This window comes from Aquarana catesbeiana, linkage group LG05 (genome assembly GCF_042186555.1).
Source record: "Aquarana catesbeiana isolate 2022-GZ linkage group LG05, ASM4218655v1, whole genome shotgun sequence".
Lineage (NCBI taxonomy): Eukaryota > Metazoa > Chordata > Amphibia > Anura > Ranidae > Aquarana > Aquarana catesbeiana.
In genome coordinates, this window is record NC_133328.1 from 173,258,355 (window position 1) to 173,279,070 (window position 20,716).

The 20,716-nt window shown below is 40.1% G+C and overlaps 1 protein-coding gene across 1 annotated transcript in view; it reads left to right on the plus strand.

Moving 5' to 3' along the window:
• The window catches only part of DNAJC13 (DnaJ heat shock protein family (Hsp40) member C13), a 288,371-nt gene that overhangs the window by 236,149 nt on the left and 31,506 nt on the right, over positions 1–20,716 (plus strand). The window contains exons 42-49 of the mRNA XM_073630350.1: positions 96–263; positions 1,188–1,301; positions 4,747–4,863; positions 7,819–7,996; positions 10,510–10,601; positions 14,387–14,486; positions 16,979–17,053; positions 17,927–18,039. Coding sequence (XP_073486451.1) covers positions 96–263; positions 1,188–1,301; positions 4,747–4,863; positions 7,819–7,996; positions 10,510–10,601; positions 14,387–14,486; positions 16,979–17,053; positions 17,927–18,039 — 957 coding nt within the window. The remainder of the gene's footprint in view (positions 1–95; positions 264–1,187; positions 1,302–4,746; positions 4,864–7,818; positions 7,997–10,509; positions 10,602–14,386; positions 14,487–16,978; positions 17,054–17,926; positions 18,040–20,716) is intronic.

The window sequence follows — 20,716 nt, forward strand, 5'->3', positions numbered from 1 at the left end:
CTTTGTGTTTTTAGAAGGAAATGTGTGTGCTTTTTTCTTTTACGCTTTTTTTTTTTTGGCCTCTGATTGATGCATTATTTTTGTGTGTATAACAGGAAGTTGCCAATAGTCTCGCCAAGCTCAGTCTTCTTGCAGTTAGCCGATTAGGTGGTTATTTAACTGGAGAGCTGACAACGCCAGAAAACCCAACAATACAGAAAAGCTTAGCTGGGATGCTCACCCCTTATATTGCTCGGAAGCTGTCTGTGTCTTCTCCTGCAGAGGTATTATATAGTACATGTCTGTGGAAGCATCTGTCTAATGAGCACCGTTCTATGGATTATATTGCACATGAGTTGTATAGGTCACCTTTTCCATCATTTTCTCCAAGCACAACTTGTAGACACATACCCTGCTTTAACTGTCTTGCACTGCTTTACTATTTCTTTGTATTATCGTTGGTTGTTTTTACACTATGTTTGTGATTAGCTTAATAATAAGCTTTGATAGTACCATGTTGGTGTGTTCCTTTGTCACACTGTTCCTGAAAATGATGGGCAATTCCTTTGCATTTTGCCATAGCTGCCTGAGTCGCAAGTACAGAGTTTATCTAAACTTAGAACTGTTATTGATGTTTTGCAAATAGGTATTTATAGTAATTGTGTTTTTTTTTAAATAACAAACATGCTATACCTGCCTGCTCTGTGCACTGGTTTTGCCTCCTCTTCTGGGATTCCCCACCATTGCTCTTGGTTCCTCCTCTTCTCCGAGTGCCTGATAGCAAGCTGCTTGCTGTGGGGGCACTCACGCAGGCTCGATCGCGAGCCGGGTTATGTGCATTTATAGACATATAAATGTGTGCGGCTTAACCCAGTTCCCTCCTCACAGGCATTTACTGACAGCAGAAGGAGCAGATGGCTCCTACTGCTGCCAAGTCTCCTGTGAGAAGAGAAAGAGAAGAGCTGCTGCAGATGGGCACAGAGCTGCATTAAGATCAGGGTAAGTGTTTGGGGGGAGGGGGGGGGTAGGTTTTTAAAGTTTTTTTTTTTTTTTTACCTTGATGCAGAAAATCCATTAAGGTAGAACAAGAAAAAAAACTTTTACCTTTACAACCAATTTAACTGAAATAATTGATATTTATGTCATAGCTTTGACAGTCAATCACATCACTTTGTATGTAAGTATGTTACATTTTGTTTTCATTTCAGATCCTTAAAATGCTGAACAGTAATTCAGAAAGCCCATACCTGATATGGAACAATGGCACAAGAGCAGAGCTGCTGGAATTTCTTGAAGCTGAACAAGAAAGCATGACAAGAAGGGTAACACACATATACACACACATAAGCATATCAAAAACATGGAATTTTCCAGGCAATATTAGTGGCCATGCAAAGGGTAGACCATCTCAGGAAAGTCTAGTCTATAGTGCAAAGTTATATGTTAGGAATAGATCTTTTAAAAAATGTCTCCATACTCTTGAACAAGCAGCAGCATCTTGCAGAGAAACTGAAAAAATTCCTACAGCGGGGGAGGGACCTCTCCATTGTAAGGTATTAAAATCAGCTGGGAGATTTGTTGTCTCAAGTTGAAAAGACCAGTGCTAATGGCAAGTTTTTTTAAGGCCTATATTGGAATCCTCCAAACTCATCTCTATTCGAGCACTTAAATAAGTTTTTTTTTTTTTTAAATAACCACTACCGGACCACCCGCCTACAATGAACTGTGAAAGGGCAGCCCGTACAGGCACAGCGGTGTACTGGTACGTCGCTGCCTGTTTTCGGGTTTGCGGCGCGGGCATACCCTGACGACACCCACTGTGATTGTACACAGCGGGTGTTTGTCAGCAGGTCCCGGGCCAATGATTAATGCCCGGGACCTGCTGATTGGCTGTGCCCATTCACAGCCCAGAGCTCTGTGTTGACAATCAACACAAGGCTCTGTACAGAGGGAACAATCTGTTTCTTCTACCTGAAAAGCAGGGATAAGAAACAAACAGATCTTTAGTAAAACCCTTGTTAGACACACATGCCTTGATTACCTGGGATGTTAACCCCCTCCCAGCCAGTGTCATTAGTAAAATACACACCAAGTTCTCAGAGCGCCAAGAGCTGTCAGTCCAATATGTAGGTGTAGGACCCAGAGGAACAAGACCGTACCAAGTGCAACTGCCTAACCACCGAAAATGGAAGAATAAAAACAAAAAACAATAATGCTCCATGGATAAAGTCATAAGTTGTATAAAGTACATCTAAACTGGTAGATGGATGTAAAATGGTTTATTGCACTATGAAGACGAACAGTCACAGTCTAGCATATGACTGTGAGCTATAAAAACAAATGCAGCAAATACCATATTGCATAAAGCATCAAAAATGAAGGAAATGTTTAAAATGTTCATTTAAAAAAGGCAAAAACGGTACCACACAATAAAACTGGGTAGGAGGAAGATGGTGTCCTCCAGGTGGCTTGTTGGTGAGATCTGAGAGGTAAATACCTTTTTTTTTTTTTTTTTTTTTTTTTTTTTTTTTTTTTTTTTTTTTTTTTTAAATTTCTGATCCTTGTTTTATTTTACATATATATCAGTTTTTCATAATATATATTTATAATTAATTTATTAATTTTGTATCCATTCCTTTACAAGTGCAAATGTCATGTATCCCCCAGTCAAGATATTTACGTAATTTAATATAGGAGTAAGACTGAGGTTTAGAAGCACTTTGTATAGTTCCCATTGTAGGGTTGAGAGGGGTTAACAGTATATTCCAGGTTGGCCATCTCCACCCCCTCCCCTTCCCCTTCAATGAGTTTAAATATCGTTGTTGCCATCATTCCCTTGACTTTAACAAAGCGCATGCACGCGAAACATGTCAGTCACGGCAACCAAAGCTTGCGGTTCACCACCCTCAAACGAGGCTACTGTCCCTTCATATCTGGACGCATCTTTTTGACGTCATCCAGCGCGCCCAGGTCTCGTGGCTTTGCTCGGCTTCCCCGGCTCCACCGCTCAATCATGGATCACACTGTTTACATCCGGTAATCCGATACTGTCGTGCCCCCTTGTCCAGCCCCAGATCTTCACCAGCAGCTAGCAGAGTGTCCTACATGTGCAGCTTTCCATCTTGCAGACCCAAGGAGCTTGGTCTCCTCTGTGCTGCCATTGGGCTGTGTACTATCTCTTCTCCACCAGGCTGTCATCCTTCCCTTTGTGGTTCAGGTATTTACCTCTCACAACTCACCAGTAAGCCACCTGGAGTATACTATCTTCCTCCTACCCATTTTTATTGTGTGGTCCGGTTTTTGCCTTTTTTAAATTAACATTTTTCTTAATTTTTTGATGCTTTATGCCATATGCTATTTGCTGCATTTATTTTTATATCTCACAGTCATATACTAGACTGTGCAGGGACTGTTCATCTTCATAGTGCAATAAACCATTTTACATCCATCTACCAGTTTAGATGTACTTTATACAACTTATGACTTTACCCATGGAGCGCTGCTTTATTGTTTTTAGTTTCATTAGTACAGTGACATTGTATAGTATTATCATTGTATCCTTATCACTGGTGATGTCAGTGACCGTCAGTTCCCACTCAATGTCAGTGTCAGATTGCCTACCGCACTATCGCAGTCCCATTATAAGTAACTGATCATGGCCATTAGTATTATAAAAAAAAAAAAAATCAATAAATAAAAATTCCAGTATATATACCATAGTTGATGCTATAACTTCCACCCAAACCAATCAATATATATTTATTGGGATTTTTTTTTTACCAAAGACATGTAGCAGAATACATTTTGGCCAGAAAAAAGAAAAAATAGGATTTTTTTTTTATTGGATATGTTTATAGCAAAAATTTTAAAATGTATATTTTTTCAAAATGTCTTTTTGTTTTTATAATAAAAAATAAAGAATGCAGTGGTGATCAAATACCACCAGATGAAATCTCTATTTGTGTGAAAAAAAATGTATATAAATTTAATTTTTGTACAGTGTTGCATGACACTGCAATTACCAAGTACCGCAGTGCTAAATAACTAGAAATGGCCTTATCACGAAGGGGATAAAACCTTCCGGCGCTGAGGTGGTCGGTCAGCTGCGGGCTGGGTTATTTCCCACCCGCGGCACAGGTAAACAGAAAGGGCAGGATGCTGATAACATCAGCACCATTATATGGACTGATGCCCATATTTAGCCAGTGACATTGTCTAAGTATGATCATGTATCCATATAAGAGCTATGATGTTGCCAACATCTTGCCCCTTTGTTTACGTGTGCTGCTGGGCACGGAATGACACGGCGCACAGCTGAATGGAGTAAGAAAAAAAAAAACAAACATGATTTGAATGTTCTGATAGAAGGGAGTTTGGAGGACACCAAAACATCTCTTGTGGATTTTGACCTGCTAGTTACAGGTCTTTGACCTTTAATCATGGATTGCCTTAAAGCTGCCCATACCCTATACAAACTGAACACTTTCTGTACAGTCTTTTAGGTTTATCAAAACTTTATAATATGAGGACAGACCTAACCAATGCTTTCAATTTGTATCCAATCAGGCAGGCCCTTGTACTGCACAGTTGATGGCAGATCTGAGGGAGATTGTATAGTGTATAGTCACCTTTTGGTCTTTCAAGTTTATTACAGCATTTAGTTGGTCTATCTAGCTTCCTGTCTAGCTACTTTATAATAACACCTTGTTTACTGTATACTTCTTTTTTTTTTTTTTTTTTTTTTTGGTCTGTTTTTGACTTTTTCAGGGAGAATGTGATAAAAGCTATGGAGCCAACTTTGTTTTCGGTGATCATGCCAAGGAGCTCATTGTCGGAGAGATTTTTGTACGGGTATATAATGAACAACCTACATTCCAACTGGAGGTGAGTTCTTTCTGAACAGAACTGTCTGTCAACTTAAGATGGTCAGTAAAGAATATCTAGAATCAGTATGTTTACTGAGATGACATAATTTAACTAGACAAAAACGTACCATTGTAAAATGTAACATACAGGGAAAGATTACACAATATTCTGGGTAGTGCCAAAAAGCTGTAAGCTTTTGAATTATTTTTAGTGATTAGTATGTACACATTCGATCCCTTACATTTTTTTTCTTTTTTTTTTCTTTTTTTTTTTTTTTTGTTTTGTTTTCCTTGTTTGTTCTTTTTATTGATAAAAAGATAAACAGTATATAATAACATCAATTTGAAGTTTACAGTAGAGGGTGAGACTTGCACTCACTCTAGACACAATAAACAGAAAAATATACTGCACAAAGAAATGGCATAATGATATATAGATTAATCAGTAATGTTCTACAGGATCAAATAACAGGAGTGTTAAGCCCCATGAAGTGCAGCTAGCTAATACACAAAAACGTAAATAGCCTACCCAGGAACTTTGTGTTGCAAAGCTTATATTAAAGTCTTAGTGCAAAACTTCCACATTTAGAGAGAGGAGAAGGGGGGAGAACAGAAAAGAAAGGGGGGGGGGGGAGAGAAGAAAGAGGATAATAGATAAGGAGGTCAGCTGTTCCCAAACTCAGAGCTGTGATCGCTACATCGGGTAGGAGTAAGGTGGTTTGGGCTCGAGTAGGGAAGAGTCAAAATCGGGTGGTAAAAATGATCCATCCAAGGTTGACAGAACTTAGAACTTTACCCAAAACAACTTGATAAATATGTTCTTTAGCAAAGAACATACATATTCAACCTTAATAATCTACCAACATTTGTGTGTGCTGTAAATTGTAAAGCTGCACTAAACCCATCGATTTAACGATTAAAAAAAAAAGTTACATTCCTGGAATGCCAGGATTGCTAACACACATGTTTGCTTGTGTCCTTAACCAAACTCTCACATCAAATGGCAGGTGTCATAACTGATCACATGTGCAGCATCATGGCAGTTGCAGATCAAACAGGATCAAACAGCTTCCTTGGCTGTAAAGGATAGGAGGGTTTAATTCTGCTTTCTGGCTGTTAGCAGATTGGCCTCTACAATCTCAGCAGTGCCTAAAAATGGAGAGCAACTGAGCATGTGCAGAGCAGAGTGAAACCGTGTATTACTGGATTTTAAACAATATAGACACTTATTTTAATTGTTTTACATAGCTATACCTGCAAACAGGGCTGCTGTTAGAAATCATGGAGCCCTGTACAGCCTACCTGACAAGGCCCTCCCTCTCCTCTTTTTATTAGCCTTGTTGGGGGGGTCTTTGGTGAAATATCAGGGTTCTAAACAGACATCTGATGTCTCACATTTAAAGCAGAGCAAGGGTCTAAGGACAGAGATTCTTCAGTTTCTTTCTTTGCAACCTCAGCTGCACTGGACAGTGAATGAATGAGAAGCACTCTGAGGCTCCCTGTTCATTCACAAACTGAAGCATAGTAAACGCAATTTACTATGCTTCAGTGATGAATGGACACAGTGATCAGTGCCAATCACTCTCTGTGTTCATTCAGGAAAGGAAGGGACTAGTAAAGAAGACATAGATTTACAGCCTCCCCCCCCTCTTTATCCTGAAACATCCTCCTGTGTAACATCAGCAGCTGCTGGAAGGAGAGGAGGGAAACTGGCAATGCTGCAGGGGGGGGGGGGGGCACGCAGGAAGGCCAAAAAAGCAGGGGGGGTGGGGACACAGATGACTATCCCCCTGCAGTGCATTTGGAGGAAGAAAAAGGGGGAGAAGCCAGCAGAGCTGCAGGAGTTGGCAATAAGGCAGTACAGCTGTCGCTCCTGCCCAGACCCCCCTTTTGAACTGATGGGGCCTGGGCCCGATACAGGCTGGCTGTGCTGCCTTATCAGCGGCCCTGCCTGTAAAAGGGGCCAGCCTGAAGTGATCTAGCAGGACTTCATTTTTTGACAAAAGTTCTACTTTAGGATCTTTAGGGACTGTATCTGTCACCCTTCCATTTTCCTAAAAATCTGTTAACGTATCGTAGTCCTATTCTATTCCTGTTTAATATTTGTCAATACATCTCTGACTGCACTGGAACACAAAGTACAAGTTGGGAGACTCCAGGCAAAGTGGAAATTGGTCTCTCCAGCAGGAGATATGAAGTCTGGTTAAAGTAGACCTATACTCAAATTTAACCGAAGCCTTGTTGAAATGCATAGTTAAAGCAAAATAGCTAAACTATCTACTTTGTCTTGAGAAAGTGTTGCTCCAGGTGGCGTCTGGTGCTTGTCACATCACCAAATGCCCTTTGGTCCCATGACCAGTACTGAGGGTTACTTAAAGCAGCATTTTTTCTAGGAAAGGTAAATATTTTGGCCTTTCTTTTATTTAATTACTCGTTAACATAACATTTAGGTGTGTGTGTATGTATATACAGTTTAAAGCAGAGCTCCAGGCCCCTTCAATAAAAAAAATAAGTTAGCAGCTACTGTAGCTGCTGACTTTTAATATTAGGACACTTACCTGTCCATGAATCCAGTTTTGTCTTCACCCGAGCCGATTTGCGGCTTCACAGCCCATTCCCTATTGCGCATGCATGAAGCATGCTGCGCTTTGTGAATGGCCCGGCGGTGGGGGAAGGAGGAGGGGGGTGTCAAAACCAGGTACCCGCTCCTCCGCCCCCCCCCCCCCCCCAAACAAATCGGGGTCCAACAAAACCCCTACCAAACAAATCGATATACTGTATAAAGCAAAGGGGTTACAGCACAGCAAGTATACACAATATAGCTAGTAATATAGCAACTTCAGGCATCTCTACCCTTTGGAGTTACCAACCAGCACCATGCAGTAGACGCAGGGGTATGAATGCTCAGGTCCTAAACATCTTCATATATACAACACATGTATATCTATCTAACATGAATTTCCTGTGTGTACAGGTCCCAAAAGCTTTTGCAGCAAGTCTTCTGGATTACATTGGATCTCAAGCACAGTACCTCCATACACTAATGGCGATGACCCAGACTGGCAAGGTGGAGTCTGATCAGCATGTAGACAGACTGCAGAGGGTTGAAATGGCTCTGGAAGCACTTAGGAACGTCATCAAACACAACCCTGGTAGGAGGGCATTTTTTTTTTTTTTTTTTTTGTTTACGGAATGAGGCTGCTCTAGATAGAATTTTTTTTTTTTTTTTTTTTTCCTGTTCTTGATCTAGGAAGCGGTAACTCTGTCTGTATCCTGAACTATAATGCTTAGATTGCAGTGCAGTCTTAAGTCTTAATATGACCACACTTTACGTGTGTGTATGTATGATCTTGTAATTGAAGTTTGTTTCCTTAGTGATAAAGGACTAACAAAACCATAGCAGCTTATTGCACAATGTGGCAGTTCTAAAAAGGGGAAGCTGCTTTCTTTAAAAAAAAATAAAATAAAAAAAAAAAAAACATGCTGGTTTGGTCATCTTACTGAACGTTGTTGAAATTACATCAGACTTTGTAAACTGACAATGCTACTACATAACAGACACACTTTATCGACTACAAATCACCTAAACCTAGCTACTGAGCCCCTGGGTACCCATGTGGTAACTATACACATGTTGGTATTGTACTGTGCATGCGCAAATCTTGCTGGTATGTTGGCCCATTCCTCCATGCAGATCTCCTCTAGAGCAGGGATGTTTTGGGGTTGTCACTGGGTAACACGGACTTTCATCTCCCTCCAAAGGTTTTCTATGGGGTTGAGATCTGGAGACTGGCTAGGCCACTCCAGGACCTTGAAATGCTTCTTACGAAGCCACTCCTTCATTGCCCGGGCAGTGTGTTTGGGATCATTGTCATGTTGAAAGACCCAGCCACGTTTCATCTTCAATGCCCTTGCTGATGGGAGGAGGTTTGCACTCAAAATCTCATGATACATGGCCCCATTCATTCTTTCATGTACCCGGATCAGTCGTCCTGTTCCCTTTGCAGAGAAACAGCCCCAAAGCATGATGTTGCCACCCCCATGCTTCAAAGTAGGTATGGTGTTCTTTGGTTGCAACTCAGCATTCTCTCTCCTCCAAACACGACGAGTTGTGTTTCTACCAAACAGTTCTACTTTGGTTCCATCTTGACCATATGACATTCTCCCAATCCTCTTCTGGATCAACCAAATGCTCTCTAGCAAACCTCAGATGGGCCTAGACATGTACTGGCTTAAGCAGGGGGACACGTCTGACAATGCAGGATCTGAGTCCCTGGCGGCGTAGTGTGTTACTGATGCTCCCACTGTTGGTTTCTGCACACCAAGCTGCTTGCCTATTGCAGATTCAGTCTTCCCAGCCTGGTGCAAGTCTACAATTTTGTTTCTGGTGTCCTTCGACAGCGCTTTGGTTTTCACTATAGTGGGGTTTGGAGTGTGACTGTTTGAGGTTGTGGACAGGTGTCTTTTATACTGATAACAAGTTCAAACAGGTGCCATTAATACAGGTAATGAGTGGAGGACAGAGTAGCCTCTTAAAGAAGATACAGGTCTGTGAGAGCCAGAAATCTTGCTTGTTTGTAGGTGACCAAATACTTATTTTCCACCATAATTTGCAAATAAATTCTTTCAAAAATCAGACAATGTGATTGTCTGGATTTGTTTCCACATTTTGTCTTTCATAGTTGAGGTATACCTATGATGACAATTACAGGCCTCTTTCATCTTTTTAAGTGGGAGAACTGTATCTGTATGTTCTTTATCGTGATGTATGTGCAATTAATTGATTAGCAAAATTTTATCCTAATGTACATACAGAATACAGGCTGGATATTAATAGACCCTGGATTATCTAGTGGGACCTTGCGGTGATCAGACACGCCACTTGGCATCATTCTATAATCCTACCTCACTCTGAGTTTTTTTTTTTCTAGTGTCCGAAGGTGAAGGACCTTTTCTTCCTTAGAGAAATAATTCTTTGCCAAGTTCACTTTTAGAGCATGTTACACATTACAATTATTTTTAGGCTCCAACACCTCCACCCTCCCCCAATCCCTGAATCATTCATTTACGGCAATCTGTACAAGTCCAGTCTGTAACCATGGTCAGCTTGTAGTTCAAAATGAACTTCAAGGGTGCTGATGAGCACCCTCGTAGTTCATTGACATTTCCTCCAGCTTTTTAACAGCCTGCAGGGAGGTACTGGAAGACATGCCTGCAGGAGCCTGACATTGCACCCACAATCCACTGATCATGGAAGCAATGCTCCTGATAAAATAATAAATACAATATAATAATAATAATGAACAATATGTTTTCCCCAAAGGTGAACTTATCCTTTAATTTTTGTATTATTTTAACTTTTTGGATTCTTCTTTTTTGGGTTTTTTTTTTTTAGTTCTATGTGCATTCTTTTGTGCTTCTTATAGGAACAGAGGACATAAAAATAATTTTGATATTCATTTGCAAACTGTGACTGCAACATTATGAATTGAACATCAGTGTACATTTGCCTAGATAGTATCATGGCTGACAATGGCCTATATGGAAGAGTGTTGTGTTTGCTTGTATATGCTGGTATACAATTCAGTTGTAACTTTTTGGTTTTCCCTCTGATATTTATTATTTTTTAATCCGCCTTATTTTTAGTTTGTTTTATATTTTTCAGGATCAGAAGCTGAATGTATTGGCCATTTTAAGTTGATATTTTCTTTACTGCGAGTCCATGGAGCTGGGAAGGTTCAGCAACTTGCACTGGAGGTAACTTAAAATAATTTGAAGTAAATCTATTGTAAAAGCCCAATATATTTCCTGGATTCAGCCAGAAAAAAAAAAAGCATTAGGGGTGATAATTCTCATAAAAGAAGAGTGTCACGTGTGCTGCGGGCTGCTGTGCTCAGTTTAAATCCAAAGTCCTCTGCCCCCGACACCCCTGCAGATCATTATAAGTGGCTGCGAGTGTGATAGGCACTTGTCAAGTGCAGCCTATGCCCATCATCTTTGCCCCAGTGCTTCATCACAGAAGCTGTACTGTGAAAAACACTTTAAGATTGGAGGACAGACGGGTGAATGACATTTCTACCTTCTGCAATCACCAAATGCTTTTAATTGTGGGAATTGATACTATGGATTTTTGAATGGAGATTGGTGGTGGAAAGATCGAACGTAGTTGCAACGTGACAAGTGCCCGTCACGATGCAGCCACTCATTTTAACCCTCGCAGTACAGGAAGATCACCACTGCAGGGGTAAGCAGGGGCAGAGGAAATCGGATTTCAAACACAGCAGGCACCAGAACATGGGGCACTCCTATTAACGGTAAGTTCCATCTTTGGTGCAGTTTAAAAATAACATCACTAAATTACAGTGTTAAAAGAAATCTGTTGAAAACATACACTAAGAGAAAAGGCAGAGGTGTCAGGCAAGAATCTGCACATATTCTGCTGCTTCAATGCCAAAGATTTCTATTGTGCCAAATCTTGACTTGTGGAAGTTAAGAGCTCTATAAAGTGCATGATTTATGTACGGATATTGGGGGATATCTCTATAAGTGTAGGTTCATAAGCGGTTCACTTAGAATGATAGCTGAACCTTCACCAAATATCAGGCTTTAAAGTGTATCCAAACTGCAGAACAATTTTTTTTTATTGACAAAGATGAAAAAGAAAAATTGATACAACTTACATCCTGCTCAACATGAGCATAACAGGGAAAAGGTGTAAAGTCTGGTACACCTAGATGTAATCGGTACAGAGTTACAGTTGTATATAGTAAAGCTTCCAGTCTTAACAAAGAACAGTGACAAATCCTTCCCTGACCCAATACAACCAGTCTGAATGTATAGCAATGCTAGTGCATAGAAATAATCTCTTATGTACACAGAAAGCAATAGAAAAAATAAGACTCCCCTTACATGTGAGTAGTAGTGAGAGTGAAGGAGCACCAGACATCCCACACCTTGTCGTACTTATTGGGACAATCCCTATGTTCAAAAAAATTGGCAGCATCTGGTTCACCATCTGGATCCATTGGCGGATGGATGGAGGAGCAAATTGATTCCACTTGAGGGCAATAGCCTTTCCTTTAATAAAATCCTCATATATTTTGGCCCTTGTTCCTCAAGTATACCCAACAGGCAAATGCGTGGGGTGCATAGCACAGGGACATAAAGAACTTGACAATACATCCATCACCCACTTCCAATACGTGTCAATAACAGGGCATAACCACATTACATGAATACATGAACTGTGCCCAGTCAGGTGCACCTGGTGCAGGCAGAAGTGGGGAGTCACACTGGGGTTAAACATGACTGATGCATCATGTATAATTGAATACGTTTGTTATTAGCCAGTGAGATGTCAGATGGGACACCTAATTACCTTGCTATAGTTGAAACACGGCTACAGTGTGGTTCTCTAGTTCTGGGAGGGCGTTCATGGACGTCCTCCTAGAACCGTGCCCTCTGGGGGTGAGCTCTGTGACTGCTGCGTCCTTAGGGCACAGCAGATCGCAGAAAAGGGCCAATAACAGCCAATACAGACTTATCGGTTAATGGCAGTCCTTTCCTCTCATGCTGTCTGTGTGAGGAAAGGAAAGCTGATAACCGGCAAAGCACACAGTTTACACTGATAATCAGGCCACTGATCATGAGCGCAGCCTCACCAGTGCCCATTATTGCAGCCTCATCAGTGAAGAAGAAAAATTACTTATTTGCAAAATGTTATAACCGAAACTAAGAAAAAATTAAGAAACCCAGTGGGGATTAAATACCGCCAAAAGAAAGCTCTATCTGTTTTTAAAAAAATTATACAAACTTAATATGAATACAATGTTGCATGACTGCCCAATTGTCATTCAAAGTGTGAGAGCTCTGAAAGCTGAAAATTGGCCTGGGCAGGAGGAGGGTGAAAGTGCCCAGTGTTGAAGTGGTTAATGCATTGCAGCTTAAAGAGGAGGTCCACCTAAAAAAAAAATATTAAAAGCCAGCAGCTACAAATACTGCAGCTGCTGACTTAATAATTGGACACTTACCTGTCCCAGGGTCCAACGATGTCGGAAGCTAATCATTCGCTTGGCTCTTGGCTGCTACGGCCGCCATCCTCGGTGAGGGAATCAGGAAGTGAAGCGTTGCGGCTTCGCTTTCCGGTTCCCTACTGCACATGCGCGAGTCGCGCTGCGCAATCTGGATGGTCCCTGCTGTCTCTTTGACCCCTGTGTTTCCCAGCAGACAGTGGGGGGGGGAGGGAAGGGGCGTAGACTCTCGCAGGAGTCTATGCCCGGAAGTGGGTGCAAATATCTGTATTATACAGGTATCTGCACCCCCCCCGAAATGTGCCAAATGTGACACCGGAGGGGGGAGGGTTCCGAAAAGCAGAAGTTCCTTTTTCTTTTTTTGCATATAATTCTGCTTGGAATTTTGTTGCAGCAAAGTGCACAGGAAGTTAGGTGCACAATTCATTTCTTATCAACGGTTATTTTTTTGCAATTGCAGAGACAAAATGTGGGAAAATATGGTGAAAATATGCTTCTGTTGGAGTGGTGTATATCACGATGAATGCTTTTTTTTCCCTGACTTACATTTTAAAGTAAATCTGTCTTAATAGAGTTCTGATTTTTGATGCTTTCTGGACCTGAAACAAGCATGCATATCAGGGATTTCAGAAGGCCTTTTCTGCACTTTTTTTCTGGACAGTGACTTGAAGTCCTGAAGCATAAATGTCAGAATTTAAGCCAGACAATGAGTGTTTTTTAGAAGGCAACTTTCATATTTCTCTCATGACAGGTTTTGTTTAAAGCCGGTATTAAAGCCAAGACCATAAATGTAATAAATTGCAGCTTACTAATGAATAGATGTGATGGCTGCATTAGTTTTCTTTTTTTTAGGCTCCCCCCCACCCGTTTTCACCTGGTGATCTGGCCAGTAGCACACCTCCTGTATTAGCGTGCCCCCACTCTGGATGAAGGAGCAACTGGACTATCTTTGGACAGCAGCATTGTCATTCTGGGGGGGAGGGAAGTGTTAGATGTACTTGCAGATTTAGATATACTAACAAATTAGCCCCAAACTCCATTTAATACTTTAAGCTGTTACAGCAGTTTTGTTCCTTTTTGGGATAAAGGTTTTATATGAATAAATAAAAACAGAATCATTATAAGCACCCCTTCTGGTGTTAAATGGTTTGTCTCATCTCTATAACTGATAGTCTGCTGGAGAGCTTGTTCTTTTGAAAAACAGACTTGCTGGCCAGGTTACCAGGTGAAAATAAGAGTCTAATAAAGAAAACTAATACAGCCATCACATCTAAGAATTGGTAAGGTACAATATAAGAAATGTTTAATTTTAGGTTTAATGCTGCTTTAACCAAAATGCCACTAGTACTACCAGTAAATACAATATGTAATTTTGGGTATATATACTTTTATTTTATTTTTTTTCTTTGCTTTCCATTGAGCTACTACATGGCAATCTACAAGCTCTGTGGATGAACTCTGATTTTTATCAGCATACATAACTTTTCTAATAAAGTCTTTTGTTTGTGACAGGTGGTCAACATAGTCACCAGTAATCAGGAATGTGTAAATAACATTGCAGAAGCCATGGTACTATCCAGTTTGTTATCACTCTTGCATTCATTACCAACAAGTAAGTACTGCTGAAGAGTTTAGAAGACTGGTAGACTACAAACTTGAACTAAAAGCGGAATACAGTGCATGCGCAAAGTATTCACATTGCTTTACTTTTTCCACATTTTGTTATGTTACAGCCTTATTCCAAAATGGATTAAATTCATTATTTTCCTCAATACTTTGGTGAAGCACCTTTGGCACCAATTAAAACCTCAAATATTTTTGAGTATGATGCTACAAGCTTGGCACACCTATTTTTGGGCAGTTTTTCCCATTCTTTTTTGCAGGACCTCTCAAGCTCCATCAGGTTGGATGGGGAGTGTCGGTACACAGCCATTTTTAGTTCTACTGGAAGGTTCTCCTCTCTCCACAGAGAAGCGCTCTCAGAGTGACCTTCAGGTTCTTGGTCACCTCCCTGACTAAGACCCTTCTCCCCCAATCGCATACCCTAGGAACAGTCCTGGCGGTTCCAAACTTCTTCCTTTTATGGATGATGGAGGCCATTGTGCTTATTGTGACCTTTAATGCTGCAGAATATTTTCTGTACCCTTTCCCAGGATCTGTGCCTCGATACAATCCTGTCTTGGAGGTCTACAGACAATTCCTTAGACTTCATGGCTTGGTTTGTGCTCTGACATGTTAACTGTGGGACCTTCTATAGACAGGTGTGTGCCTTTCCAAACCATGTCCAATCAGCTGAATTTACCACAGGTGAACTCCAATCAAGTTGTAGAAACATCTCAAGGATGATCAGTGGAAACAGGATGCACCTGAGCTCAATTTTGAGTGTCATGGCAAAGGCTGTGAACACTTATGTACATGTGATTTTTTTTTATTTTTAATAAATTTGCAAAGATTTCATCCAAACGTCATTATGGGGTATTGTTTGTAGCATTTTGAGGAAAATAAGGAATTTAATTCATTTTGGAATAAGGCTTTAACCTAACAAAATGTGGAAAAAGTGAAGCGCTGTGAATACTTTCTGGATGCACTGTAATTATATATGCAGAATCACTCTCCACATTTTTAAAGTGCTTTCACTTGAAAAGATTCACCAGATCAGGCAAAATCGCACTGTATTCACGCAGTGGTCTTTCAAATGCAATTTTTGGGGAAAAAAATGCACTTCAATGAATTTTAAAAAAACAAAAAACGTAAAGTTAATGTGAAAGATGTTACGCCGAGAATCGTGATCTTTATTCTAAGCAAAAAAAAAAATCGTGATTCTCATTTTATCTAGAATCGTGCAGCTCTAGTATACGTGGAATTAGTCATATTCTGTATAACTGACTTGTCATTTCACAACTTATTCTTCATTTGTAAGGAGTTTCTGCATACACCAGCATTTAAAACCGCACTGTTAATGCAGTTACCTTAATTCAATCACCATGGAATGTGTCCAGACACATGTTGATTGTGCTAGAACAGGAAGGGAGGTGTTGAAAGTATGTGGTATATTTAGCTTTAATAAGTTGGAAAACATCTTCAGTGTTACAGAACAAGTCAGGTTGAGACAATCCAATGCTTCTAGATGCATTCATTTTAATATGTTCTATATAGGGATTCCTATTTAGAGAAATTACTCTTAAATCAGTGCTGAAGGGCATGCATACTGGATTCAGCTTTGCCTTTTTCATGCTTTATAAAAAACAAAAAAAACACATAAGCAGAAAGAAAATGTAAGTCTGTATTCCAAGAGCTAATTTTATGCTAAACACACAGGATCAGCTTTGGGCATCGTTGACATGTGCATACAAAATGCTGCTTTTGCAGGTATACAGCTTTGTTTTTGTATTTTGTTTTTATTTTTTTGTTTTTCTTATGGCTCTAAAGGTTAGCCTAAATGGCCATGCACATCAGGTGTTTTTGATCATTATTTTAGGAGCAGCATTTAGAGGCATAAAAAAAAATACACTAAAGTTGGCCATACACCATACAATTTTCTTATTCAATTTTCTTTAGATTTACCTTCAACTATGTAGTGCAAGGGCCTGCCTGATTGCATACACATTGAAAAGGTTTAGGTTTCACCTCATATTATATGGTTTTGGTAAATCTAAAAGAAAGTTGAACAGGAAAATTGAATAGTGTATGGCCAGCCTTAAGCTGCGTTCAGAGAGGAGCTTATGAGCATGATTTATGCGCATAAATGTATTCCACTGTCCAGAGTGAATAAATCTAGCCAGTAAAATGCATTTATGCACAACACCATACTCGCATAAACACGTGTGCATATGCAACATCAGAGGCAGTTTTTCTCCCAAGTTCTGGCGAGGGGAAAAAAATCCAGCATATTTGAAGAATAAGTTCATATGCACATGTGTACGAGGCCTTCTAAAGTGTCGCCCTTTAACTGGAACATTTAGAAAAACTAGCCCTATTGCAGCTTTAACATTTACCAGATAAAGTATTTTCGCAGATTGCAAAACTGTGTACTTGAAGTGAAATAGATATCTAGTGATAGACTAGGACAGAGCAAACTGACTCTTTTTTTTTAATTACTTTTAGGTCGACAGCTTGTTCTTGCAACTCTGTATGCCTTAACGTCTAGTACAAAAATCATAAAAGAGGCTATGGCCAAAGGTATGTCGTGGGATACTTTCTAAACAGCTGTTAGTCCGTGGTATCCAGGTTTTTAATTTAATTTATTCCTGAAAATGTTCCTATTTTGAAAAAGTACCATAAAAGTGTTTTTTCTTTCATGCCACTACGCTCATCATCTTCCAATTTATTAATGTTTTATTTGCCACTTTAAAAATGTAAATTTGTTTTATTTCTAGTTTTCTTATTTATAGTAAGCATGCCATAGTTAAAGTTGTTTTTTTTTTTTTAAATATTTTTTGATTGAATCATTCTGATAGCACAGTCAGTTATTTTAGATGGGCTATTCATCACAATCATGTCTCAAAGTATTTTTTTTTTAATTAACTCTATTAATAAAATAAACTGTTTATTGGAAAACAATCTGACTGACATGTTATATACCCTGGCTATAAGAAATGGGACACAAAGTTACTCTAAATTATGAGCTTTATTCCAGTGTGAGGCACTGTCTTTTAAATTTTAGCTTGTTGTCTATATGAGGTAAATTCTAGGGACATTTTTGTTTTGAAGCTTCCAGAGACCCAAACATTTCATGGCAATCATTATTATCCTATTGGAGTAACTGTATATATGAAAGAAAAGTGACCTACAGCACTACCAGAGTATTCTTCACATTTTCATTCCGATTGTTATGCCATCTAAGAAATCTGTGGTCATTTGTATACCATTCTATTGCACTTTATTACAAAGAACTCTGGTCTTTATAAAAAAAAAAAACTCACATTGTGTGGACACCGTTAGAAAGCCCAGTGAACTCCTAAAATATTGCATTGTAATGAATTATCTAAAACATAAATTTGAAGCTAGTGCTGGGGCTTTGATAAAAAAATGTTTTTTTTTTTTTTTTAACAGGAGCCTTAATCTACTTGTTGGACATGTTTTGCAATTCAACTCACCCACAAGTACGAACACAGACGGCAGAGTTATTTGCCAAAATGATAACTGATAAACTTATTGGTCCTAAGGTAAGTAAATATATTGCGCTGTATGAAAATAGGAATTCTCAGTTTGTAAGTACGATTAGAAAATACATGTTATCTTGGACAATTCCATATATGAATACCTGCAAAGAGAGTGTTAAAAATATGTTTTCTATGAATGCTGTAAAAGCAGTGTTAGAGTTGTAACACTTGATGCTGTGTATGAAAGATGCAACGCTGGCAAACGTTTACTTTGCAATTGACCTCTGCTGCTATGTTGATGTCACAGTTGCATCACTTTTACATGTGCATTAAAGTGTTGGGGACTGGGACAAACAACCAAGATCAGACCCACAGATATGGCCACATTGGCAAATAAGTTTGAACTGAAAATGTACACAGAGGTAGCTGGGGCATAAAGTTGGATGTGTGGCTATGCTTTGCTTATTTAGTAATTGGTAAGTAAGTTGGGTAAGAATTGGGGTGGGCACCTCTTCTTTATCCAACCCATGACTTCCTTGGTCTGGTCTCTTTAGAGCCCTTTCACACTGAGGCAGTTTTCAGGTGTTTTAGCGCTGGAAATAGCACCTGTAAAGCGCCTAAAAACTGGCTCCCATGCCGCCTGAATGTGAAAGCCTGAGTGCTTTCACACTGGTGTGGTGCACTTGCGGGACGTTAGAAAAAGTCCTGCAAGCAGTATCTTTTGGGGCGGTTTAGCTCAGGCGGCCCCATTGTGAAAAGGGTCTTAGTGTTTGCAGGACCTTTGCTGTGGGGAGGAAGACAGGAATATGTGTATATGTGCTTATGTTAGGGGAGAAGGGGAGTATGATTCTAACATGTGGCTATGCCCCTTACCCTGTTCAGAACACTTCTTCCCACTGTTCTCTTGCATCTTGCTGCCAGCACTGTAACTTTTGTGTCAGAAAATCCCTACAACGTCTTTTAGCAGACGGCATCTTTTTTGAGATGCGGGGAAGGCAGCTTAACTAAGATAGCTTGATCCTGAAATGCTTGCCGCAAATCCAATCTCAGGTGGCCAGACCATTTTTTTCTTTAGTTTATTTTTATTATTTTTTCCCCCACTTACAACCCCCCTCCAAAGCCATACATTTTCTGAAGGTACCTGACCGGTAGATTAAATAAAAAGATGGTGCTATTCATTTTGTAGATCACGTGATTTATGAAACCGATATTTTCAATAGAAAATACTCTCAAATCGTTATCAAACACAGCATAACTTACAAATGTCCTACTAAATCTAAAAATATAACTGTATTCAGTTAATAACAAATATATGTAAATTTTAAATTGTGCACTGCGATGTACTGTACGAACGTATTGCAGTAAATATACACAACACAGACCAGTTTGTTGTGTGCACCATAACGTGCACACGCTGGATTGAAGGAGCCCTTAGTGTGTTGGTGCAGCAGCACACAACTTGTACATTACTATAATGTATGTAGTGCACGTGTACTATGTGTGTTTGTATGTATGGGTGTTTAAACCATTCCCATATACGTGGCAGCAAAGTGGGTGTACCTAAGGCCAAACCACCACATATATGCATGTGTGTGGAATCGATCTGTGCTTGGAGTGCATTCGCTTAATGCTCCCAGCTTGGTAATCAAGCAGTCACAGACCCCCAGTCATTTTTTACATTCAGAAGCTTCTGATGATGTGACAGCCAATCACAACTGTTACATGACTAAGGAACCCACTTCTTACATTAAGAACCTCTTAAAGGGCTGCTGGGCAGAGGTGGCAAGGTTAAAATTCGATGCCCTGCAACAACGCACATTGATGCACGTTTTTACATGCATTTAAGCACATTACATTAGGGCGGGCCAAGGCAAAATAGAGAAATATTTGAGGACAGAGTTAATTCACAAAAGATGAGATAGGAAACATGAATGACTACTTATGCTTACTGGCTCAGCATTTATGAACACTGAGTAATCAACACTGATCATCTTGGTGTTCATTGAGGACAGACAAAGAATTGGTAGATATGACATTCATATTTACCAATTCTCTCCTAGACCATCCTGTACACCTGATCCTCCCCGATGGCCACCAGCAGTCTTCTCCCCTGCATAGGCTGTTGTCCCTACTGATACAGAAAGGGAGCACATCAGGGGAATCGGAGGGCATGGTGGATACAACGGCTGTGCAGGAGACACAGAAAGCAGCTATTTGCCGACGCCAGCCTGTCACTGGATTCTCCCTGCTGGGAGCCAGCTGCTTCTCCCCCCGCATGGCCCCCTGCTTCCACTGTTACAGATGGGGAGAGAGGCGAGTAAGAAGGGGGAATCGGAGGGCACAGTGTGGGGATTGAGCTGTGCAGGGGACACAGAACTACTTTTTTTTGCCAGGCACCCAGTACGGAGGATTCATGTTGGCAGAGTGGCAGGTCCCAGCTGAATCAGTGGGAAGGAAAGGGGGGTTATTTTTTTAAATAAATTACTAGTCAGAAACTTGTCAGCTGCTGTTATTCATTAGGTTAGGAGGACTATTCTGGTATAAGTTCATGAGCTTATAGCAGAGTTGGGAATTCAGCCGACGTAAGGCATACTGACCTTGCCAGCTGGAAGCAGCTCTGTTCTGTTGTATGCCTTAGTTTGGTGGCAGAAAAAGAAAGAATTGTTGCAATCATGTATTCACTGAATATAGTAACTTTAGTATACAGTTTTGTTGTGTTTTAAGGTATTAAATCATCTTT